The 26,556-nt window shown below is 40.7% G+C and overlaps 1 protein-coding gene across 2 annotated transcripts in view; it reads left to right on the top strand.

The window, feature by feature from the left end:
- DTNB (dystrobrevin beta) overlaps window positions 1-26,556 on the top strand; it is a 425,808-nt gene that overhangs the window by 387,960 nt on the left and 11,292 nt on the right. Inside the window, exons 18-19 of one of the 2 annotated variants that reach the window (XR_003941631.1) lie at window positions 1,156-1,209; window positions 14,625-14,778. Coding sequence is in view for 1 of the 2 variants with exons in the window: in XM_030198634.1 (XP_030054494.1) it covers window positions 1,156-1,209; window positions 14,625-14,629 (59 nt within the window). In the remaining variant the exon portion in view is untranslated. The remainder of the gene's footprint in view (window positions 1-1,155; window positions 1,210-14,624; window positions 14,779-26,556) is intronic. The other variant, XM_030198634.1, reaches the window with a different exon arrangement.

Raw genomic sequence — 26,556 nt, 5'->3', positions numbered from 1 at the left:
GTTCTGATAAGAGGAATATGTTGGAGGAAACTCCATCGCAGGTTGTGGAGCAGTGGAATTCCGAGTTAGCTTCCATATTGGATACTGTGACCCAACTGCTTCACAAGAAGTCTGAGTAAGGTGCTCAGTTACTCCATCTTATAACAAAGCAAATGAGTATAGAGAGATTAAGAAGATCCATGACAGAGCACTGAAACACAGTAATTGGTAATGGTATAGTAATAGAGGAGGATCTACCAGAGGACATACTAAAAGTGTGAACATAGAGGTAAGAGGAGAACCAAGAAAGACAGAGCCTTAAAATAACAGGGAGAACAGAGTATCAAAGGTAGGTGGTGATCAACATAAGTAGTATATAGGTAAGTGGGGTGGGGTTGGGGGGTGGAGCAGGGTTAAGGCTAGAGCAAAGATCTTTGGTTTTAGCCATGAACATGTTATGGCTAAAGTTGCCGATTTTTTTAATGTATTTTTTGTACCATAATTTGCTGATGAAAGACAGATTTTTTTTGTTACGTTGGTTGCATATAAACATTATGTTCCTTTTAACTTTTCCTGGATATAGCCCCTTTTTAAAAAAATGATTATAAAGTATAAGAACAATCGGGTATTGCTTTCAAAAGCTTGTCAAAAAATGTATTGTTAGCGTAACAATAGTTATATGTAAACCGCCTTGATTTGTGCTTCAAAAGAGGTGGTATATCAAAAATTGAGAAACAACACGTATTTATTACCTTTAAAAGGGGACTAACACAGCTACCACAACAATTTTTCCTAATTTAGAAAAAGTATTGCTGACATGTATAAGTATACGAGTGGAGGAGTGGCCTAATGGTTAGTTCAACAGACTTTGATCCCAGCATCCTGGGTTCGATTACCACTGCAGCTCCTGACTCTGGGCAAGTCATTTAACCCTCCATTGCCTCAGGTACAAAAACCAAGATTGTGAACCCTCTAGGGATAGAGATAGTACCTGCTTATAATTGGATTGTAAGCCACATTGAACCTGAACTCTGTTTGTTTGAGATAATGCAGGATACAAATGTCATAATAAATAAAATAGATAGATAATTATCTAAAAACATGAGTGTTATTAACATAAAACAACTACCACATTGAAGGATTCCCCCACAACCCATTTCTCTTCTTTTTCTAAAGCAGAGGAAGGTGGTGCAGAAGAAGAGGAAAAGATGCAGAATGGGAAAGACAGAGGTAAAAGTAATCTAGTTGAGACATATCCTTTTAGATTTATGTCAGACTTAAGTATATTGTGTCAGCAGTTCTTCATAGGTTCTATCTCGTGCCAGAAATCACATGCCAGAAATCAGCCAAACATAATCCTGTATTTGATAATAATTTACAATGTTTGAAAGAATGTTATCTAATGCATGGAATATTGTCTACATTTTGCACAGTTATAAACAATTTAGTCATATAGTCACATTTCATCTTTTTAAAAATTCTGTAATTTTATACTTTTCTGATGACGGATGGTGTGAGAGATATTTCTTACTGCTTAAGAAACTAATATTGTGCAGTTTGGGTTAAAATAATCATACTTGCCCTAATACCAGTTTTGTTATATGAGAAAAGATCTCATGTCAACTGTTTACATATAAAAGGGAATTAATTTAGCAATAAAGTTGATACTGTACAAATGCATTTCTGCTGTATTTCCATGTAACCTTCACAGATAAACTGCAAACGTTTGTATTCTGGAAATAGTATTGAATTTTCTGTTTTAATTATGATTGAGGGAGAAAGCACTTCATCTTTTTCAGGTACACTACTGAAAGCTATATACTAAAACTACCTAAAGGCTTGCTTATGGGAATTCAAGCACAATGGGACTTGCTACTTGTTTCTTCTAGGTACATCCGTATTGTCAATGGCTTAAAAGTCAGTTGTGTAATTTGACTCTCAAGTAGCTCTGAATATAAAGCATTGTTGCTCGCCTGTAACAGATTTTTTTCTCTAGATGGAAGGATTGATAAGGAACACGAGTGGACAATGTCAACCGATGGCAGTGAGACAGAGGAGCTCAGAACTTATTGTAAAGCCCTAAGCTTGTAGCCTCCTCAGTTCCAAAGTTCAAAAGATTCAGGCAACTCATAGGGAGGTGGGAGGGATTGTGAGCAACATTGCTTTTTCCAATGAAATGCAGGATTGAGTCAGGTACAGAAAAGGGTGACTCCCATGCTTGGTACTGCTCAGACTTAGATTGTCAAGTGCAAGAATTGCTAATTTATAGGGACAGAGTGGCCAGCACCATTTGGCCAAAGGTATCGTTTTGTGCTGAACCCTGATCCAAACAATGTGCAGTGAAAGTATGAAGAAAGGGCCATATAGCAGCTTTGCAGATGCTGTTCAGTGAAGCAGACTTTGGGAGGGCCATTGTGCCTGCAACAACTCTAATTTGATGAGATTTGACCTTGGAGCTGACAGGACTATCCACTTGTTCTTAGCAGAATTGTATACATTAAAAAAAACAGCCAGCTTGGTAGAGTTCTTTTTGCAACTGGCATACTAGTTCTATTAGGATCCAGTGAGATGAAAAGCTGTTCTTTTTAAAGTACTGTAGCAAGCAAAAGTCCATTTACAGTCTAGTGTACGGAGAGTTTTCTTGTAAAGATCTGAATGGTTCTTTAGACAAAGGTTGGAAGCATCGTTCTTCATTTAACTGAAAAAGCGTGTCAACATCAGGCAAGAATTTGGGATGTGTCTGAAGAACTTTGTGTGGATTTCATATGTTACCAATGCTTTGGAGTTTACTTACACTCATAGCTAGAGTGATTGCTATTAGGAAAAATAATTTCCAAGTTAGAAATTTCAGAGGTGCAATGTCTAGAGATTCAAAAGGAGACTTTATGAGTGAAAGTGGGGGGGGGGCTAAATTAAGGTCTCAGGGCACAGGGTCTTCCACAGTGGATGCTTCATATGGAGGAGCCCTTTTCATGAAATGAGCCAGCATATGCAGTTGTGATGCTGGAAGGTATTTATTATTTATTATTTAGGAGTTCACTCAAGATGGTTTATAGCAGGAATAAGTTAAACATAAGCAATAGACAAATACAGCAATAAGAATATTCAAATAACAATACAAAGTATGGCATCCTATATTGATGTATTTGTGCACATGGAGCTACGTTATCTTGAATATTTGGATTACAAACTTCGGTTGAAGCGTTAGTGGGTCGAGGAACTATCAGAAGATTGCCGCTGCAGTGGTATGAATGTCAGAGACATAGATAAGTGCTCAAGCATTTTCAGATGTGCACATATCTTTTTTTTTTTTTTGCGGGGGGGGGGGGGGGGGGAACAAAAATATTCCTTGCACTGAGTGGTAAAGCAATGGAATAAGTTGCAAGAAACCTGTTTCTTTTTTTGGAATGGGAAGCTTTTTTTCTGTTTGGAATTTTTTACTTCCCATTCTTTTTTCCTAGTCCGGAGACTCCTATAAAAGATGCATGTATTGTATTATATAGATTTGGTGAGTGCTGTCCCAGCCAAAAGCCTAGCACTCATGAAATCATGTCCAAGATCGAGCTTATCGTCTTTCCACCAAAACCCACTTCTCCTCTTCCTCCACTCTCTATCTCAGTTGATGGCACCCTCATCCTCCCCGTCTCATCTGCCCGCAACCTCGGAGTCATCTTCGACTCCTCCCTCTCCTTCTCTGCGCATATCCAGCAGATAGCCAAGACCTGTCGCTTCTTTCTCTTTAACATCAGCAAAATTCGCCCTTTCCTCTCTGAGCACACCACCCGTACTCTCGTCCACACTCTCATTACCTCTCGCCTTGACTTCTGCAACCTACTCCTCACTGACCTCCCACTTAGCCATCTATCCCCCCTTCAATCCGTTCAGAACTGTGCTGCACGTCTTATATTCTGCCTGAACCGATATACTCATATCACCCCTCTCCTCAGGTCACTTCACTGGCTTCCAATCAGATACCGCATACAGTTCAAGCTTCTCCTTCTTACCTACAAATGCACTCAGTCTACAGCCCTTCATTACCTCTCTACCCTCCTTTCCCCTTACGTTCCCGCCCGTAACCTCCGCTCACAGGACAAATCCCTCCTCTCAGTACCCTTCTCCACCACCGCCAACTCCAGGCTCCGCTCATTCTGCCTTGCCTCACCCTATGCTTGGAATAAACTTCCTGAGCCCTTACGCCAAGCCCCCTCCCTACCCATCTTCAAATCTTTGCTCAAAGCCCACCAATGTTGCTTTTGGCACCTAACCTTTATACCTTTCAGGACATCTTGACTGCCCCTATTTGACTGACTAGATTTGTCCTTTAGATTGTAAGCTCCTTGAGCAGGGACTGTCCTTCTATGTTAAATTGTACAGCGCTGCGTAACCCTAGTAGCGCTTTAGAAATGTCAAGTAGTAGTAGAAATTACTGGACTCTTTGGGAAAAGGGTATTGCAGTCTTAGCTTTTCTCACAGCTGCTTCCACTACCACTGAAAAGTGAGATAGCTTGACCTTGTTAAGTACTGAGTTGGTTGGACTTTTTGTTTCATATCCAGTCTTTTGGAAACAGGCTGAATTCAAAGTGGATTCTACCACATGTGGAGCTGTTGGTTATTGAGCACGCCATTTACATGTAGTGCTACTGTTGTGTTATGATGGGTGGCTGAGAACAGATTGACTTTGAATGTGTTAAAAACTGAACTATTGCTGGTTACAACAGATCCTGTAGTTCAGATTCCTACTGAAATTACATTGTCTGGCTCCAAAATTATTGTTTCTCACAAGATAAAAAAAACGTGGGGTGATTCTTGATTCTGCTATGTCTTTTAAGCAGCAGGTACAATCTATTGTTTAAAAAAATGTGTGTGTATATATATATACAGTGGGGGAAATAAGTATTTGATCCCTTGCTGATTTTGTAAGTTTGCCCACTGACAAAGACATGAGCAGCCCATAATTGAAGGGTAGGTTATTGGTAACAGTGAGAGATAGCACATCACAAATTAAATCCGGAAAATCACATTGTGGAAAGTATATGAATTTATTTGCATTCTGCAGAGGGAAATAAGTATTTGATCCCCCACCAACCAGTAAGAGATCTGGCCCCTACAGACCAGGTAGATGCTCCAAATCAACTCGTTACCTGCATGACAGACAGCTGTCGGCAATGGTCACCTGTATGAAAGACACCTGTCCACAGACTCAGTGAATCAGTCAGACTCTAACCTCTACAAAATGGCCAAGAGCAAGGAGCTGTCTAAGGATGTCAGGGACAAGATCATACACCTGCACAAGGCTGGAATGGGCTACAAAACCATCAGTAAGACGCTGGGCGAGAAGGAGACAACTGTTGGTGCCATAGTAAGAAAATGGAAGAAGTACAAAATGACTGTCAATCGACAAAGATCTGGGGCTCCACGCAAAATCTCACCTCGTGGGGTATCCTTGATCATGAGGAAGGTTAGAAATCAGCCTACAACTACAAGGGGGGAACTTGTCAATGATCTCAAGGCAGCTGGGACCACTGTCACCACGAAAACCATTGGTAACACATTACGACATAACGGATTGCAATCCTGCAGTGCCCGCAAGGTCCCCCTGCTCCGGAAGGCACATGTGACGGCCCGTCTGAAGTTTGCCAGTGAACACCTGGATGATGCCGAGAGTGATTGGGAGAAGGTGCTGTGGTCAGATGAGACAAAAATTGAGCTCTTTGGCATGAACTCAACTCGCCGTGTTTGGAGGAAGAGAAATGCTGCCTATGACCCAAAGAACACCGTCCCCACTGTCAAGCATGGAGGTGGAAATGTTATGTTTTGGGGGTGTTTCTCTGCTAAGGGCACAGGACTACTTCACCGCATCAATGGGAGAATGGATGGGGCCATGTATCGTACAATTCTGAGTGACAACCTCCTTCCCTCCGCCAGGGCCTTAAAAATGGGTCGTGGCTGGGTCTTCCAGCACGACAATGACCCAAAACATACAGCCAAGGCAACAAAGGAGTGGCTCAGGAAGAAGCACATTAGGGTCATGGAGTGGCCTAGCCAGTCACCAGACCTTAATCCCATTGAAAACTTATGGAGGGAGCTGAAGCTGCGAGTTGCCAAGCGACAGCCCAGAACTCTTAATGATTTAGAGATGATCTGCAAAGAGGAGTGGACCAAAATTCCTCCTGACATGTGTGCAAACCTCATCATCAACTACAGAAGACGTCTGACCGCTGTGCTTGCCAACAAGGGTTTTGCCACCAAGTATTAGGTCTTGTTTGCCAGAGGGATTAAATACTTATTTCCCTCTGCAGAATGCAAATAAATTCATATACTTTCCACAATGTGATTTTCCGGATTTAATTTGTGATGTGCTATCTCTCACTGTTACCAATAACCTACCCTTCAATTATGGGCTGCTCATGTCTTTGTCAGTGGGCAAACTTACAAAATCAGCAAGGGATCAAATACTTATTTCCCCCACTGTATATATTTTTTTTTTAAGTTGTGGTTACTAGCTAAGGTGCATCCCTTGATATCACAAACTGATTTTTGGAAAATGTTGCAAAGTTTTTGATATTGTTTAGTTTGGATTATTGTAATATAGGATGTGTTGGCTTGCCAGCTACGTGTATCCATTCTTTACAAGTTGTACAAAATTCTACAGTTCGTCTTTTGTATGGCCTGTCTAAATATGATCATGTTACTCGCTTTCTTAAGAAACTATTTAGATAAATTCTCAATACTTCACGATTCCCAGTCAGGATTTCGGTCTAACCACAATACCCAAACAGTATTAGTCACTCTCATGACTAAATTCAAGCAAACGATTGCAACTGGTAAGAACATACTACTTTTACAATTTGACATGTCAAGCGCTTTCGACATGGTTGACCATGGAATTTTATTACACATCCTTGAATACTTCGGAATCGGAGGCAACATCCTCAACTGGTTCAAGGGATTCCTAACCACAAGATCATACCAAGTGACATCTAATTCGACTATTTCAGCCGCATGGGTACCTGAATGCGGAGTACCACAAGGATCCCCCCTCTCGCCAACTCTATTCAACTTAATGATGAAAATTACTATCAAATCAAAACCTTAATCCTTACATATATGCAGATGATGTAACGATCTACATCCCATTCAAACAAGACCTAAAAGAAATTTCCAATGACATCAACCAAAGTCTCCATATCATGCATTCTTGGGTGGACACATTTCGGCTGAAACTCAATGCAGAAAAAACCCAGTGCCTAATACTCACCTCTCAACACAACAAGAAAGAATTCACCGCCATTAACATACCAACTCTAAACCTTCCTATTTCAGACACCCTAAATATTCTTGGAGTCACCATTGATCGACACCTAACACTAGAGAATCACGCGAAAAACACAACCAAGAAGATGTTCCACTCAATGTGAAATTTAAAAAGAATAAGACCTTTTTTCCCAAAGACTGTATTCCGTAACCTGGTACAATCAATAGTGCTCAGTCATCTAGACTATTGTAACGCACTATATGCCGGCTGCAAAGAACAAATAATCAAGAAACTTCAAACAGCCCAGAACACTGCAGCCAGACTCATATTTGGCAAAACAAAATTTGAAAGTGCTAAACCCCTACAAGAAAAATTACACTGGCTCCCACTTAAGGAACGCATCATGTTCAAAATATGCTCACTAGTTCACAAAATTATCCATGGTGACGCACCAGCTTACATGTCAGACCTGATAGACCTACCACCTAGGAATGCCAAAAGATCATCCCGCACATGCACTTCCCCAACTGCAAAGGTATGAAATACAAACTAATGCATGCATCAAACTTTACGTACCTGAGCACACAGTTATGGAACACATTGCAGCGCGGCTTGAAATCAATCTACGAAAGAACAAATTTCCGCATACTACTGAAGACCTATCTCTTTAATAAAGCGTACCACAAAGATCAACCAATGTGAATATGCACAACTCGCCCATTTATATTCAGAACTGTATCATAATATATGCTTGTATACTATTACTATGTCTTATTATCATCATGTTGACCAAAATCCTTCTGTAATACTAAATGTTTATTTTCTAGCACTCTTCCACTACTCATGATGTATTGTAAGCCACATAGAACCTGCAAAGAGGTGGGAAAATGTGGGATACAAATGCAACAAACAAACAAATAAATAAATAAATAAACTACATTGATTACCATTAGGAGAATGGATTAGATTCAGACTTTTAGTGTTGGTTCATCAAAGTCTGTACCAGGATTCATCTCTGTATTTGACTGAACTTCTTCACTGGTATAGACCACAGTGAACCATTCGCTCTGAAGACTCTTGTCTGTTGGAGATGCCTTTTTTTCTGCTCACATGGTTGGAATATACACAGAAGAGGATTTATTCCATTGTTGGACCAACAGAATGGAATAAACTGCCTGTGATCTTAGGCGGCAGAAGAACTTGATGGCTTTCGACTTGTTACAGGCTAACCTTGGATCATTAGAATTATTGATTGACTGACTGACTTTGCCTGTAGTGCTGTATGTTGTCAGTGGTTGGTGTTTTTTTTTTTTTATGTGTTTTTATTATTTATGTTACTGTTGTACTCTGCTTTGGGTAAAAGCGGATTATAAATTGAAATAAATCAAATAAAATTTTTAGGGGTCTCTCTATATTTTAGAAGGCCAAATACATACAGTCTGGGTTCTGCTTCCTGTTGAAAGGGCAAGGAACTTCCTTAGCCATTTTGGTAACAGACTTTGAATAGAAAATGCCTTATATGAAAACTTATTGATGGAGGAAGAGAGGGGTCAGATGGAATTAACATAGAGTCCTCTTTTGATCCCTGTCTTACTGCTAATTATAGACCAATTTCTACTTTACCTTTCTTTTCAAAATTGACTGAGAGAATTAGAATAATTGAATCAACAAAGAGAATCTTTCAACTTCATTCACACCTCCCATTTAGGTTTTCACCAGAGTCACTCCACCAAGACCATTATGACTGCTCTTCTCAATGATTTGCATGCTTCTCTTGCCCATGATCACTTCACACGTCTTGCCTCTCTGGACCTCGGTGTAGCTTTTGATCTCGTAAGTCATTCTTTACTGCTGGACAAGTTGGCTTCTGAGTATTTCTGGTTCTGTCTTAAACTGTTTTTTCTTTTTTCTAAGGGATCATTTGTTCTCTGTTGTGCTGTGTTCCTGCTGTCCTTTACCTCTCTTTCGTCTATCCAGTTTTATTTAATATTTTCTTAAACCCGTTGGCATCACTGATAAAATCAACCTCTGTTAAGTTTTATATCTACGCTGATGATACTTTATTAGTTTTCCCCCAAAGCCATTCTAATATTGATCTCCTCTGCTCTTCAGTCTTGCTTAGACAAGATTGCTTCCTGGTTAGTTACCAATGGCTTGGTGGTGAACCGTTCGATATCTGTCGCTCTCTGGATTACCGGTCAGTCTTTCATTCCCTCCCTCGTTCCTTCCCTTCATAACATTTCTCTTCAGCTGGTACAATCTCTTAGATACCTAGGTGCTGTCTTGAATTCTGTCTTTTCATTCCCACATTTCTGCTACCATTAGAGTGTGCTTTCAGTCACTTCATACTATTCATTCCTTCCTTTCTTATTTAGATGATGATTTTTGTGTCACTTTACTTTATTCTACTACTACTATAAATCACTTCTATACCTTGGTTTCCTCCTATTTGGATTACAGTAATATTGTCTACTCAGGTCTCCCTAAAGCTGCTCTTAAGAGGCTTCAAACAGTCCAAAGCACAGCTTTTTGTTTGCTTTCTCACGCACATAGATCTGATCATGTCTCTCCCCTCCTGGCACATCATCATTGGCTTCCTGTTCCGTTTCACATACAGTTTAAGATTCTTACACTGGTTCAAAAGGTTTTACATACTGGGAATTCCTCATCTCTCTGTCCTCATCTCTCCTTGCACTCCTAGGCCCCTGCGTTCTGCCCTATCCTTTCGGCTATGTCTTCCTCCTGTTCTTGTTTCGAATCTACTTGTTACTTGACTTTCTTCTGTGCTACCACCTTCCTTTGGAATGCCCTCCCTATTGATCTTCTTGGTGAGCAATCTTACTCCCGTTTCAAAGCTCTCCATAAGACCCATCTTTTTTCCCAGGTTTTTTTCTCCCTGGTTGTTAAATGATGCCACCATGCTTTTTGTTCTGGAACCGACCTATATTTATTCTCTTTTTGTGCTATCCCTTTACTATTTATATGGAGTTACTTTCATGCATTTTAATGTTTATGCTTTTATTGTGCATCACTCTGATTTTTATTGAAGGATGGTATATCAAGTTCTTAACAAACTAGGCTAAGCTCTTCCTCTTTATCTGGAGAGAGCAGTTGCCTTTTGAAAAGATCTATGAGAGAGATTCCATTATGTTCTCAGAAGAAGAGAGGAATTAAGAGGGCAGTTAGAACATCCACCAGTGGTTCTTCATTTACAATTAGATGTTACAAATTCAAAGTAGGTGAGCCATTAGACTGCAGCCAGAGCTGCGGCAGACAAGTTCCCTGAGCTGGGACAGGGCAGGAGTCAGAACAAGAACCAAGATAAGACTAGGCAGGGCAGACAAAGCTAGAATAAACCAGACAAGGCTGGGCTAGGCAAGGCTAAACTAAGCAGGGCAGAAATAGCAAAGTACTAAGGACAAGGCAAGGACCAGATCCAGACGAGGCAAGGAAAGGAAGGCAAAGGGGCTAGAACTGGAACCCAGGCAGGACAAGGCAAGAATTGGATCTGGACAGAACTGGATTGGACATGATATAGCAAGACTACAAGAACAAACAGAGGCAAGGCTAGAAGCAACAGGAACAAACAGAAGCAAGGCTAGAGGACAAAGCAGAAACAAGCTAAGGCAAGGCTGAGAAAGCAGTAACAGGACTTGGCTGGAGCAGAAACCAGGAGCAGAGCTTGGCTGGAGCAGACATCAGGAACAGGGCTTGACTGGAGCAGAAATCATGAACAGAGCTTGGCTGGAGCAGAAACAGTAACACAGCTTGACTTGCAGAACTAGGAACAGAGCTTGGCTGTAGCAGAAACCAGAAACAGAGCTTGGCTGTAGCTGGAATTAGGATCAGTGTAGCTCTGCTCACACTGCTTCCCCCTCCCCTGCTGAGCTCCCACGGTACAGAGGAAGTTCACCGACAGGTGGTAGAGGGTGGTGGTAAATGGAATCCGCTCGGAAGAAAGGAAGGTGAGCAGTGGAATTCCTCAGGGGCGGTGCTGTGGCCAATTCTGTTTAATGTATTTGCGGGAGATACTGCTGAAGGGTTGGAAGGAAAGGTTTGCCTTTTTAGGGATGACGCGAAGATAGCCAATAGAGTGGATACCCTGGTGGGAGTAGAAACAATGAGAAGGGATCTCCAAAAGTTAGAAGAATTATCAAGGGTCTGGCTTTTAAAATTTAATGTACTACTCAAACATCTGGGTGACCTATAAAAATCGGTTTCTTATGTCAAAATTGAAAAACTAGTACAGAAACCACACTTACATTAAGAAAAATTGTGCATATTTGTGAAAACAAAAACTAAAAACTTTTATATAAAATATTTGATTGTGCTCAGTTTTTTGGTGTATAGCAGTGAACTGACAGTTCAAATCATGTATGAACACCACATGTACATCATTGCACATCCCCCATTCTAACAATAGTACAAAGTAGATGAGTAGTATGCCGGAGAACGTGGTGAAGGCGGTTAGCTTAGCAGAGTTTAAAAAGGGGTTAGACCGTTTCCTAAAGAACAAGTCCATAAATCGCTACTAAATGGACTTGGGAAAAATCCACAATTCCAGGAATAACATGTATAGAATGTTTGTATGTTTGGGAAGCTCACCAGGTGCCCTTGGCCTGGATTGGCCGCTGTCGTGAACAGGATGTTGGGCTCGATGGACCCTTGGTCTTTTCCCAGTGTGGCATTATTTATGTAGCAGTTGAGCTTACAGCAGGACAGGACAATGCCACTTGCCTCCTGAGCATTATTCTACAGTATGGCGTCTTTCCCCTGACGAAGCCTTGATTGGCGAAATGGACTGTTGGGGATGCCCGAGTTTGATGCTGCCATAAGATAAGTTGCTTTTTTTGCTTCTCATGTCCTGAATGAGAGTATTGATATTTTCTGCATTATAAAATAATAAAAAAACGGACATTGTTGAACATCTAGGGAGGTGGTTGGTTGAAGACCAGTGATTGAAGTACGGTGACTGTGTACAAATGTATTAATTCCATTAATTTGGATGTGTCACCAGTCTGAGGTCTTTCTTCCCCCCCTTCTGTTTTTTTTTTCATTATGGTGCAATTTGCCTGATTAGACCCGCCATTGTTGTTGTCACAGTTATTGGCCAAATTCTATTTTGCAAGTGGCACCTAAATTGATTTGAGTCACATTTGCATGACATTTTGGTGGTTACTTGTGGAGCTGGATAGCTCAGTAGGACTTTGTTCCAGACTTTGAGATGGTACTGACCACTTTAACAGATCTTTTGCAGATGTGTCTGGATAGAAAAGATTCATAGAACTATAGGCCTATCAGATCTGCCCTACACACTGACTACTAGGTTCTACGGCCCCTTCCTCTCTCTCAGAGAGCTTCTGTTCTTGTCGCATGCTTTTTTAAGCTCAGATACAGTCCTTGACTCTACCACCTCTTCTGGGTCAGCCATTCCATGCATCCCCTACACTGTAAAGAAATATTTCCTTAGATTACTCCTGAGTCTGCTTGCTTTCACCTTCATCTTATGACGCCTCACGGAACTGCTTTTCAACTAAAAGAGGCCAACTTCTGTACATTTATAGCATAGAAGTATTTAAATGTCTCTATCATATCTCCCTTATCTTGCCATTATCCAAAGTATCCATGTTTAGATTTTTACATCTGTCCCATATGCTTTATGACAGACAACTACCATTTTGATAGCTGTTTTTTGGACCTACTCTATCCTGTTTATATCCTTTAGATGGTGCAGTTTCTAGAATTATAAACAATACACTCTCATCAGACACTGGTATGGAGGCACTATTGCCTCCTTTTTCCTGCTTCCTATTCATTTCCTTATACACTGAAGAAATCCTTCTGGGTTATCATCACATTTTCTACCTGTTTGGCTCCTAAAGGTAATCAGATATGATCACCCCAAGGTCCTGCTTTTTTTTTTTTTCATGCTCAGGAGTACTGCACCCCCTATGCTGTACCACTTTCTTATGTTTTTCTATCCCAAATGCATGACCCTGCATTTTTTTTTTTTAGTGTTAAATCTTGGCTGCCAAATTCTAGATCATTCTTAAGTTTTGCTATATCCTGCCTTATGTTATCCATACCTTCCAGGGTATGTACTGTATTGTAGATTTTTGGTATTGGCTGCAAACAGACAAATTTTTCCTGATGGGCCTTCCATAGTATCACTTAACACTGATGTTTAAAAGAACTGGATCAAGAACCAATGCCTGTGGCACTCCACTGGTAACATCCTTAGAGTGAACTCAATTTATCATTACCCTTTGTTGCCTTCCACTCAACCAATTTTTAACTTAGTCATTTTAGGGCCCATGCTGAGGGCACTCAGTTTATTCATAACTCACCTGTGTGGAAACATGTCAAAACACTCTCCCTTGATCCAATTCTTTAGTCAGCCAAAGAAATTGTTTAGATTCAGTTTATAAGGTCTACCTACATTTAAACCATGCTGACTTTGGTCCTGTAATCCATTGGCTTCCGTGAACTGCACTATCCTCCATTTTAAGAGCATTTTCCATTCATGTACTCACCATTGAGGTCAGACTAATCAGCCTGTAGTTCTCAGCCTCCTCCTTACATCTGAGGAGGACAGTTTTCAAAGCCATTCACCTGGGTAAAATGATGTGGTAGAAAATTGCTCTCCTTTGCACTGGTAAAATAGCTTCCATATTTAACTGTGTTGAAAAGAGATTCATAAAGTCATGCTTAGGTCAGATGAGGAAAACAGCATATGTATTTAACATTTTCCAACATATGTCCACTTTCTTCCCAGATTCCAACTGCCCACATAAATAGGTGCAAAGTCTATAGCCACTGTTAACATGCATAAGTTATACCAGGCCGTTTTCGAAGGGGAAACTATGTATGTGGAGTCCCTTGGAAAAATGTATTGCACTGTACCAAGCTACAGGTATACACATAAATTGCAAACAACTTGAGTTGTTCAGAATCCCACCTCCCCATATGTTTGTTATACAGATTATTTAGTGATAATTGATGTGTATTGATCCTCATGTTCCATAAGTTGCTCATTAGTTTGTCAGAAAATGTTTAATGAGTACCAAACCATGTTGTTTTCGCATTTTTTGATTGTCTGAATGAGTGTTTTAGGTTTATGATGCGTGTCTACCAGCTGCTATGGCACGCTATGAATTATAAAGTGTTAATAGCACCAAACGTCTTACTATAGCACCATTTGTTAGCTAATGTAACCCAATATACTGACCTGAAACTTGTTTTTTCAAAGCAGCACTTCACTATGCTGGTAGTTATCATCATTCATTTCCTATCAGTATCATTTTTAGTCACTAGTTGGAATGTAGATTTGATGTGTCTATGCTTTAGTTCTATGATCTTTAAATCCTTTATCTTTCTCTGCATGTTACAGGTTAGATGAAAGGCCACCAATGGAAGGTACTCAAGTAAGCATCAGAAGCAGATTTCATTACTTGCACAATTTACAACACCCTGACATATGCATCACTGCTCAAAAAATAAAATGGCAATTTATCGCATGAAAGGAGCATATCACAAGACAAAAGGTGATGTATAATCAGATATTTAAAAAAAAAATACATTTTCTAAAACAAAAATCCTTTTATGCAATACACACAATTTAAAAATAAGGAGGAAAATACCCTCTAAAAATCCTTAAATACACACTTCTGATATCAGGAAACCATAACGTACATTAGACACTAAAAGGGCACTTCTATAACTGTGTAGGTGTAGTTATATGTGCCATACACATGTTAACTGCTGAGATAATTGCCACTTTCGTGCATATATGTACTACACACTATTTTATTAACTAGTGCGTAAATGCATTAGTGCATAACTGCAAGGGGGCATACACCTGAATGGGCAGGTCTAACGTATGAGGTATAGACCTGCTCATGCCCCTTGTATGCTCCGTCCAGGTGTATGCCCTCTTGCAGTTACATGTGTAACTTATAGAATGCTATAGGTTGCATGCATATCTTGGAACATTTAGATGTAAATATTTACTCCTGCCATTGACCTGATGTAATTGTTCATGCCTAATGTTAGATACATTAATGCCAACTTACACTAGCATTTTATAAGGCATCCTGGTGCACAAAAGCCATTACAGAATTTGCATTCAGTATGGGGCGTGCCTACCTTGAGGTGCCCAATTATAGAATTGTTCTTAGTACATAGCAGCATAAATGAATGCAGACATAGAAAAACACCCCACTCAGCTATAGCTTATTCCTCTCTTGTGCAGTCTTTTTTAAGGTTTAGGAATCAAACTGGTGGAAAAATACCTCCACTTCCACTTTCAGATGTCAAAAAGCTCTCATATTTCAATTCCACTGATATCAATTTGTGTAGGGCAGGACTTGATAAATTCCAGATTCGAGGTCACCATGGTACCCGGGATTTATGTCCTCCATCCTGCTTGCTTTTGCCATTAAAATGTGTTGTCTTACCAGTTGCATTGTGGTACTGCCAAGCTCACAGTAAATTTAAGTTGCGTGGTGCAGAAGAGCTTCTTGATCTTGCTGTCTTAAGTTTCACGAGATTTGAAATGGTGAGATCAAGAAGTTCTTCACGCACTGTGTGGCTCAAATTCACTTTGAGCTCAGCAGTGCTCTAGAGCAGTTGGAAATAAAGCCCATCCCCTTCCCGTTACTGCCAATGTGTTGGTCTGTTCCAGCCCCACCCCATTGGGAATACTAAGGGTGTGCTGTTTCCAAGGTAAGCATAGACCCGTCCTTAAGGTAGAGGTAAGGAAAGATGGTGTGTCTGTAGCAGGGTGATCCCTGGGCAGAGTGCACTGGAGTGGAGCTTGACTAGCCCCCTGGAGGTGAGCAGCTGGAAGTCAGAGTGGGGGCTTAATGCAGTATAAACACCTAGGTGAAACAGGTACTGTTTGTGGAGCTTGCAAGTTAGTCAAGAAACAGTAAGGACTGGTCCACATTATTGAATCTGGGATCTTTGCTCTCTGAGGTGTTGGGGAAGAGAAGCCACAGTGTAGTGGGTTCAGGGAGGGGGTGCCAGTAGAATGTTTTTGCCTTCTGATTGTTGAAGTAGATTGTATACAAACATGGTTCTTGTAACATAATTGAGACTTTTGTATATGTCATGCATTCTTCTAGGCATCAAAAATGCAACGAGATCTTATCCAAAAATGTGAGGGGGCAGACTGGCTGAGGACAGGAGGCATGAGTAAGAAAGGCAGACTGGTCTGGGTGGAGATAATTGAGAGAAGCAGACTGACTGGGGGCAGGGGGAAAGATGAGTGAAAGGTGCAGGCTGGCTGAGGGCAAGGGAGATGAGTGAGAGGGGCAGACTGGCTAAGGGAAAGGGAGATGAGTGAGAGGGGCAGACTGGCTGAAGGAAGAGGAGGTAAGTGAGGGGGCAGAATGGCTGAAGGCAGGGGGAAAGAAGTGAAGATGAATGAGAGGGGCAAGTCTGGCTGAAAACAGGGGGATGAGGTAAGGAGCATACTAGTAAGGAGAGGGTCTCTCTCTCTCATGTGCTCCCCAAACAGAATGATGATGCTTAGGCTATGGTTATAGGCAAAACCAAGAGGCAGATAACCTCAGACACAGTGATCATGGGGATGATCCTGTACTGTTGATGGCATAAAGGGAGAGGAGGGGGGGGGCTGATGTTTTTTTCCAGTGCTATGTAATGACTTATTAAGGGCCCAATTTACTAAGCTGTTTTGCTAAGACAGAGAATGTGAAAACAGCCTCAGTAAATGGGCCTGCGGGAGAAGAATAGGCCTTCTCTCCCCCTTCTCTGTGCCAACTTTGTAGGAGACAATAATGAGAAGAAGGGAACGCCAAGAGAGCTCTTGCCTGCTGTCTCCTGTTTTTGGTCTGGCTCCTAAATTCAAAGAAAATTTGACAAGCCCTGGTGTAGAGAGACAGAACATTTTCCAAGTTCTTTCATCCAAGGCAAAGAAAATCCAAAAATGTTTATATCTAAAAATGGACTACTAGAAAAGACCTAGCATGATCCATGTTTCACCAAATCTTCTCATTTTCAGGGGAATTTTGGACATATTGGTTATTTGACATGCAATTCCTGAAACCAACTATAACTGTGCAATTAATTAAGATAAACGTTTTGAACATTAACATAGATCTCTTCAGAAAGCCTTTCACTCCCAGTGGTTTAGGAAGGGGAGATATTAAGGTTGTTAAATAATATACTAGGTAAGGTTCTGATAGTGTGAGACCACATACAGGCCACTGTAGTAACAATTTGATGCCAGGATTGCAATAATACTGGGCAAAACCAAAATATGTGAGCCAAGATGGCCCCAGTCTGGTGACATTTAGGACAAAGATCGGTCTACAACAGAGTAGCCTTAAAGGCCCTTCTGGGATACCTATAAAGAAGCATTAACAATTTATACTGTATTTCAGAGTGTCATGTTACCAGTAAACAACTTGATTCCCATAAAGCATGATTTCATTTGCCCTCCCAACATTTTGCATTGTAATTGCTGTTTTAGAGATTTGATACAGTGTCATAATCAGCAGGTACTGACAGGCTTTGTAGGTATTTATGGTGGTAAGAGAGAAGGACTTTAAGTTGTGAATCAAAAGTATAGACCATAGAGAGTGTCTATTGAATATCTGTAAGATATTTGGTGGGTTCCAAACTAGGGGGTCCTTTTACTAAGCTGCGTAGGTGCGTACACGCGTCCTACACATGTCAATTTTGAACTACCGCCCAGCTACCGCGAGGCCCAGATGGTAATTTCATTTTTTACTTGCATCCATTACAAGCCTACCAGACATGTAATCTACTTCTTGTGTCTGTTAATAGTGGTTGAACATTTAAAGTATACAGAGAAGAGACACCAATAGGTATCTGAACTCTCTTTATAAAAGAGTCAACCCAGCAAAGCAGGAGAGAACCCACTCAAGTCTCTTGCACAAAGTCTGTGCTGACAGGGCCATGGATTTCTGCAAGTTTAACAAACCTGATAAAGACCTAAAGTCTAACAACAATGATAATGCATTTTGGAGAGAGCGTTGGGGTTGTGCCAACATCAATAATAAGTCATCCGCAAACGCCAAAGCTTTGATCGAAGAGGGTCCCACCTTGTCCCATTCTACTTCAAGGTCTTTCAGTAATGTGCAGAATAAAGGCTCCAAAAATAAAATAAACAAAAGGGGTGATGGGGACTACCCTGATAGATTCCCCTTCCATTTACAAAAGTGTCTGTAACTATCCCCCATTAACTAGTAGGGAAGCCTTGGGTTGGGAGTACAGTGTTTTTATTGCATTCAGATACTAGTCATTCAGGCCTATATAAGGCAGGGTTTGAAACAAAAAAGACCAATTTACCCTGTCAAACGCTTTCTCCACATCCAGGCAGGCCACCAGAACCAGGAAAGGATTAATTTCTGACAGTGCGCTTTGCCAACAACAATGTTCTAACTTTTGAAACTGACTGTTGTCCCTTCACAAAATCTGTTTCTGTGTCACTGATGAGCTGTGGCAAATGGGACAGTCAGCAAGGATTCTGGACAGTATTTTTGTTATCAACATTGATGGGTGACATTGGTCTATATAAGTCTGGAAACTCTGGAAGATGGCATGGCTTGGGAATCAACTTGATAACAGCATCATTAGAATATCTAGATAAGGAGCCTCATAAAATGGCCCTGTTGTAGTAGGCCAAAAGTGGACCCAAAGTTATAACTAAAGCAATTTATAAAATTCACAGGTGAAGCCATCAGGCCCTGGTGTAGTGTGAGTCTTAGAATCTTTAAATGCTTTCTGAAATTCCTTTGCAAGGTACTGTTTATGGAAGTGGGATGGCATTCCTGATTTATGTAAATACACATTTGCTTAGGCGTCGCCTGCTCTTCTGTTGTATACACATCTGTGAAATAGTCTAAAGAAATTGTTTTAGACTTAAGCTCCCCACCTGTGGACAAGTAGTGGTATATATTTGGAGCTGCCTCAGGCTTTTGTAATTTGGGCTGAAGTTTTCCCAGGTTTATTGCCAAATTTATGATAGCATTATTTTCTATATACCAGCAGTCTAGCAGTTTTCTCACGACCAAAGAGTTCAAGGTAGTTTGTGTAACTATAATCCCCTCTTTATTCTCTTGCATTGGATGAGCAATATAAGCTGGCTTTGTCTTTCCCAGAACCCTTTGCAAGGCAATTATACTCTTAGATATTCGTGTATTTCACATACAAGTGAAGGCTATGATATCCCCTCTGAGGGTGGCTTTAGTAGCATCTCAAAAAAGAAGGAGGTCCACCGTGTGAGTTCATTATGAATACGATATTTCTCTATTTCTTTTTAAAATATTTTTGGAACTCTTGATCCTGAGCCAGGTAAGTAGGGTACTTCCAGGTCCTCACTTACCCATATGTGGAATCCAGTGTCAACTCTATATGTGTGAGTGATCAGAGATCTATATGTGGCCCATTGTATCTGAGCTCACTGAAGGAAAGCGTGCAGTGGATGTGAATATGTAGTCTATTCGCAAGAGGGTGCCATGTGCACAAGAAAGGTGAGTAAAATCCATTTTGCCTAGTCAAAGCAAATGCCAGGGATCAACCAAATTAAGAGCTATGGCTAGTATAGTCCTGCTGCCCTGAGGGTCTATCTAGTTGGGAATCCAATACCAAATTAAAGTCCCCCATTATAATTAGGGGCATCCCAATGTAAGGTGATACAACTGAATCAGCTGATTGCAAAAGGCAGGGTCACGTGTTGGGACCATAAATCACTAATAACACAAACTCCATCCCTTTTAGAGTAAGACGTAACAACAAGTAGCATCCCTCGTGATCTTAGTGATGCACTACATGCCAAGGACTTTCTGATTAAAACTGCCACCCCTCCTGTCCTCAAACCAGAAGAAGAAGAATATATTTCCCCCACCCAAGCTCTGTGTAGTTTCTCATTCTCCAGATCAGATAACCTTGTCTCTTGCATGTAGTATCCACATGAAGTCTCTTAAGAGCAGTAAGAATTTTAGTTCACTTAATCAGGGAGGGTAATCCCTGACACATTCCAACAGTTAAACCTACTATTTGTATTATTTAGAGCACTATGCATTTATATAGTACAAACAGTGATGGGTAATCAAAAAGGTTCCCAAGCACCTAGCCTTCACCTGAGAGTAAGAATAAAGAGGCAGCTCATTAAGAACCATGGAAGTGAATACAGCATAAACGGAGAACAAGAAACCAATAGTGTGTCCAGCTTGCAATAACTTAAGGTAGTGTCCCAAAAATAAAAATCCAGTTTCATGCCCCAAGTTCCCTTACCCTATCTAGTAAAACCTCCTCCCATCCCAAGCCTTCATTCCTAATGCCAAAAACATAGTAAGCTAGTCCTCACCAACACATGTGTCAGAGAGGATCTGAAGAGTCCCCGCTTCACCCGCCTAACAAAATCAGGCTCAACACCCTATAGTGCTTATTGTTATTGCAGCCTAGAAATGATAGAAAAATATATGTTTGTCGAGTCCAACTATTGTGACTTAGAAGCAAGTCAATTCCATTAAAAAAAAATAGAAAAAGTGGAACTGCAATGTTGCCATCATATAGTTTCAGTTGCCCAAAAATTAATTTTACAGCCAGCAATTCTTAGATCAGAAAAAACATTCTCAAGTAACTGTTCACTCACTTGCACAAATGGAGGGTTCTGCAGATCCGCACCAAAAAATAGATGCAGCACAAAGGAGGTCCAAAGTGGTCTCAATATCAATATCGTTATTAAAATATCACCCAACGTGGTCGATGTTTTGCCCACTCATGGACTGCCTCAGGGATATAATACAAATGCAAGAGTGCTAAAAGTCTTGCACACTCAGTCTGAAAGTATGGTAAAGAGTCAGTGGTATATGCTGCTAGCATTGTGCTGAAGAGCTTTGCCACACTTTCAGACTGTGTGTGAGATTTTTAGCACTCTTGCATTTGTATTATACCCCTGAGGCAGTCCATGAGTGGGCAAAACATGGACCATGTCAGATAATACTTTAATAAAGATATTGATATTCAGACCTCTTTTGGCCCCGCTTTCAGTCTCATTTTCGAAAGAGAAGGATGCCCATCTTTCGACACAAATCGGAAGATGGGTGTCCTTCTCAAAGGGGCGCCCAAATCGGCATAATCGAAAGCCGATTTTGGGAATCCCCAACTGCTTTCCGTCATGGGGATGACCAAAGATCACGGGGGCGTGTCGGAGGCTTAGCGAAGGCGGGACTTGGGCGTGGAGGAGTGGCCTAGTGGTTAGGGTGGTGGACTTTGGTCCTGGGGAACTGAGGAACTGAGTTCAATTCCCACTTCAGGCACAGGCAGCTCCTTGTGACTCTGGGCAAGTCACTTAACCCTCCATTGCCCCAGGTACAAATAAGTACCTGTATACAATATGTAAGCCGCATTGAGCCTGCCATGAGTGGGAAAGCGCGGGGTACAAATGTAATAAAAAAAAAACAAAACACATAGGTGTCCTCGACCCATAATAGGGAAAAAAAAGGGCATCCCTGACGAGCACTTGAACGACTTTACCTGGTCTTGTTTTTCTTACGACCAAGCCACAAAAAGGCGCCCGAACTGACCAGATGACCACTGGAGAGATTCGGGGATCACTTCCCCTTACTCTCCCAGTGGTCACTAACCCCCTCCCACCCTCAAAAAAACATCTTTAAAAATCTTTTGTGCCAGCCTCTATACCAGCTTCAAATGTCATACTTAGGTTCATCACAGCAGTATGCAGTTCCCTGGAGCAGTTTTAGTGGGTGCAGTGCACTTCAGGCAGGCGGACCCAGGCCCATCCCCCCACCCTGCCTGTTACACTTGTGGTGGTAAATGTGAGCCATCCAAAACCCACCAGAAACCCACTGTACCCACATCTAGATGCCCCCCTTCACCTGTAAGGGCTATGGTAGTGGTGTACAGTTGTGGGTAGTGGGTTTTGGGGGTTCAGCACACAAGGTAAGGGAGCTATGTACCTGGGAGCAATTTCTGAAGTCCACTGCAGTGCCCCCTAGGGTGCTCAGTTGGTGTCCTGGCATGTCAGGGGGACCAGTGCACTACAAATCTGGCTCATCCCACGACCAAAGGACTTGCAGTTGGTCATTTCTGAGATGGGCGTTCTTGATTTCCATTATCGCCGAAAATCAGAAATGACCAAGTCTAGGAATGACCATCTCTAAGGACGACCTAAATGTCAAGATTTGGGCATCCCCAACCGTATTATCGAAACGAAAGATGGACGTCCATCTTGTTTCAATAATATAGGTTTCCCCGCCCCTCCACCGGGATGTTTTGCGAGGACGTCCTCAGCAAAACTTGGGCATCCCTTTCGATTATGCCCCTCCACGTGTTACAACTGTTCACTCACTTGGGAGAAGAGCCGTGGGCCTCCAATTTATCGCCAATATCCTGTGCCTTATCCAAGGTATTAAACGCCAGCCACTTACCTTCATAAAATACTTAAAAATGGCTGGGTATAAGTACCTTCTTTTCAAATAGCTTACTACAAATAGGATTATATTGATGCCATTTTTCCAGCAAGACTGCAAAGTAATCCTGAAATGCATGAATCGGGGTTCCTTCAGAAGTCAGAGTATCCCGCTTAGCTTTGTATAATCTCAGTGTCTCCAATTTGTGTGGATAATTTTGAAATTTTGCTAGAACAGTGCATGGCCTCAGGTCACCCTCCTTCCTCTGGCCCAAGCAGTGCACTGACTCCAGGTGTGGAGGGTCAATACCATCTTGCAGTGGAAGTTCTTGTTCAATCCAGCACTCCAAAATCATAAGAATTTGTTGCTCCGGCATTGTCTCAAGAAAACCCAAAAATCAAATTTCCACACTTAGAATGGTTCTCCAATTCCTCAATCCAATGTAAATGCATTTGTGTCTGGGTCTGGAGTGCATCAATATCAGTGCACATCACACTGGAGTCATCCGCCATCGAGGAAACCCTACACTCCAATTCTGTGGCACAATGTGAGGCTTCTGCTAACAAAGTCTCCAAATTAGCTATCTGCCCTGAGAGTTTCTCAAAGCTTGGCTCTAAAACAAGTACTACCATTGTGAGTTCTGGCAGTGCTGACTCAGTGAACCGCGTAGGCGAGCTTCCAGGTTCTGCCATCTTGTCCTCCACAGTTTTAGCATGATCTTTGTTCTTTTTTTGCCAGTTTTGTGGACATTATCTCTACAGATCTGGTTACAAATTTGTCCATATATTCTCCAAGGTAAGTCTCTGTAAATCAGAGTTAAATGAACCTCAAAATGGTCAGTTGAAGGGCAGATGGAACGAGGACCCACAGAGCAGGTCAAGAATACGTTTTAGCCCGATCACTGCATCACGTGACTTTATAATTGATTGTTTACATAGGAGGGGTTTTCTGTTTTAAACACAGTTTAATGGATTTGAATGAAAGTGAACTTTACATATTTATTTTTCATCTGGATAGGATAATGGTAGTTTTCAGCTGCAATCTGTATAGTTAAGCAATTTAAATTAGGCCAGCAAAAGGTTGGCCTAAATTAAACTGCTCAACTAGATAGATAGTAGCTGAATATCACCACAGTCTGTAAAGTTCCCAGAAGTTAATGGCGTATATGTATATTCAACATCAGTGCTTAAAACTAAAAAAAGAAAAAAAAAACCCTCTGGCTGCCCAGATGAATTTATTAGTATTTTCATGTTGCAGATACCATTGCTGGGTACCTTTTCCAGTTAAATCCAGTACCCGTGGAGCTCTTTTCTTTTTAAAATTTCCCTGTAAATGTATTAAGTGTTTTCTCTCAATCTGGCTGCCAATAAGAAGATTGGATCTGAGCAATCCAAACCATCTTTAAATTCTGTACAATAATGCTTGGTTTAAAAATTTTACATGGAGAATTTCTGCGCTTCACGGCCCATAATAGTGTTTGAATAGTAGATTCTTGAGGTTTCTGATTATTTTTTCTTTTTGTTTTCATTATTGCTCTTTTGAGTTCTGTTTGGATTTAAGAACTTTTTAGTACAAATGGAGTATGCTTGGTTGTTTGTTTTCATGATTATATAGCAAATTTAAAAAAAATCCAATACCTACATTTGTGCAACTGAGGATTCATTAATATAGAATGGCACAAAAACAGTGTGAGAAATTTATAGCAGGCAAGGGAAGGTTTGATGAGAGTGACTAAGGAAAGTGGTGTTCTTCTGGCATGTATTTGTTAAACAACTGTTTTCTGCATTAGGGGTACTTTATCAGTTTATTGGTTGCAACCTAAAATCATAAGCCCTATTTTTATTTATTTATTTGTTGCATTTGTATCCCACATTTTCCCACCTATTTGCAGGCTCAATGTGGCTTACAATATTCCGCCCTGGCTATTGCCATTGCTGAGTAAAGATACAATTAATAATTACACAAGAATACGAGTAACATAGTGAGATAAAGCATTAGGTATAACGAATCATTTATACTGTGATTGCAAAGACCAAGGGCTTCTTTTACTAAGCTGTGCTAGTGATTCCCACATGGCAAATGAGAAGAAGTCCATAGGAATTGAATGGGCTTCCTCTTTTTTGCCATGCCTGGAATCGCTTACACAACTTAGTAAAAGAGGCCCTAAACGTGTGACTTTTTTGCAAAATGACACAGGAAATCAGAAAGCTGTTTTGGCATTTGTTATACACTTGTTTATATCAGAGCATTTGAACATAAAAGATTTAGCTTAAAATACCTTGAGTATTGTGTTCAGTTCTGGTCGCTGCATCTCCAAAACGATATAGCGGAATTACAAAAAAGGTTTAAAGAAGAGCAACCATGACGAAAGGAAAGGCTAAAGAGCTTAGGACTTTTCAGCTTGGAAAAGAGATGGATGAGTGGAGATATGATTGAGGTCTACAAAATCCTGAGTGGTGTAGAACAAGTAGAAGTAAATCGATTTTTTTTTTACTCGTTGCAAAAGTACAAAGACTAGGGGACACTCGAGGAAGTTACATGGAAGTACTTTTAAAACAAATAGGAAATATTTTTCCACTCAACGAATAGTTAAAGCTCTGGAACGCTTTGCTGGTGAATATAACAGCAGTTAGTGTATCTGGGTTTAAAAAAGGTTTGGACAAATTCCTGGAGGAAAAGTCCATAGTCTGCTATTGAGACAGAAATGGGAAACAACTGCTTGCCCTGGGATTTGTATTATAGAGTGTTGCTACAATTTGGGTTTCTGTCAGTTACTTGTGACCTGGCTTGGGCACTGTTTGGAAAATAGGATACTGGGCTAGATGGACCATTGGTCTGACCCAGTATGGCTACTCATATACTTTTCAGTTATTTTGTGTGTGTCTGTCTGTCTGTCTGTCTCTCTCTCTCTCGTTTTTGTTTTTTTTATTTTGGGGCACAAATGACCAATATGTCCAGAATTTACCATAATTCAGTGAAACATAGAACATGTCAGGTAGCCCAGTGTTGGATATAAACTGTTTTTTTTTTGTCACGGATGAAAGAAATTGGAAAACAAAGCTCAATGTTCCTACACCAGTAGAGATCAGTGAACTCTTAATAGATGTTCTATTTGTGTACATGCTTCTTGAATTTATTCTGTATATTTTGGAATATTCGTTTTTAGACATTTAGAATATTAGAAAATTTGGACATCTGAAAACAGGTGGTATTTTTCTACCAGTTTGACTCCTAATATTTTGAAGAACTGAATAAGGAAGGGATAAGGTACTGGTTTGTGAGGTGTTTCTTTGTAAGTGTTCAGCTAATCTTCTGTGTGCTCCAGTGTGTAGCGTATGTTATGTTTTCATGATAACTGAGATGTATGTGTTTGAGGATATTTTTTAGAGAGTAGTTGCCTTCTGAATTTTACATTGTGTGTTTTATAAATAATGATGATTGGTGCAGATGTTCCATGGCACTTATCAGTTAAGTGGAAGCGAGATGAACATTCAGCAGCACTAACTGGATAATACTGCTGAATATATTCTCTAATAGCTTTGGCACTATCTAGACCATGCCAGGACATTCCATGGGTGAAGATTGGATAGAGCCAGGAGCTTATCTAGTTACTAGTCATATTTAGACTAGTAACCACATAACTAACCAGATAAAGTTAGAACACAAAAAAGGTTAACTTCATCCAGTTAATTATCAGCTTAGCGATCTGAATATTGCCACTAACTGGATAGCACGTCCAGATTGTTGCTGAAACCTGATAGTCATTGCTGGCAGGTATCCAACTGCTGCTGAATATCTGGTTTCATTTTAACCTGAATGGTCTCCATTTTGCTTAAATGCTGACTGCTGCAGTTGAATATCAATCCCATTGTGCTTCAGTAATTGTTTTTTTTTTTT

This window comes from Microcaecilia unicolor, chromosome 3, assembly GCF_901765095.1.
Source record: "Microcaecilia unicolor chromosome 3, aMicUni1.1, whole genome shotgun sequence".
Lineage (NCBI taxonomy): Eukaryota > Metazoa > Chordata > Amphibia > Gymnophiona > Siphonopidae > Microcaecilia > Microcaecilia unicolor.
This window is presented reverse-complemented; position numbering and strand designations above follow the sequence as displayed.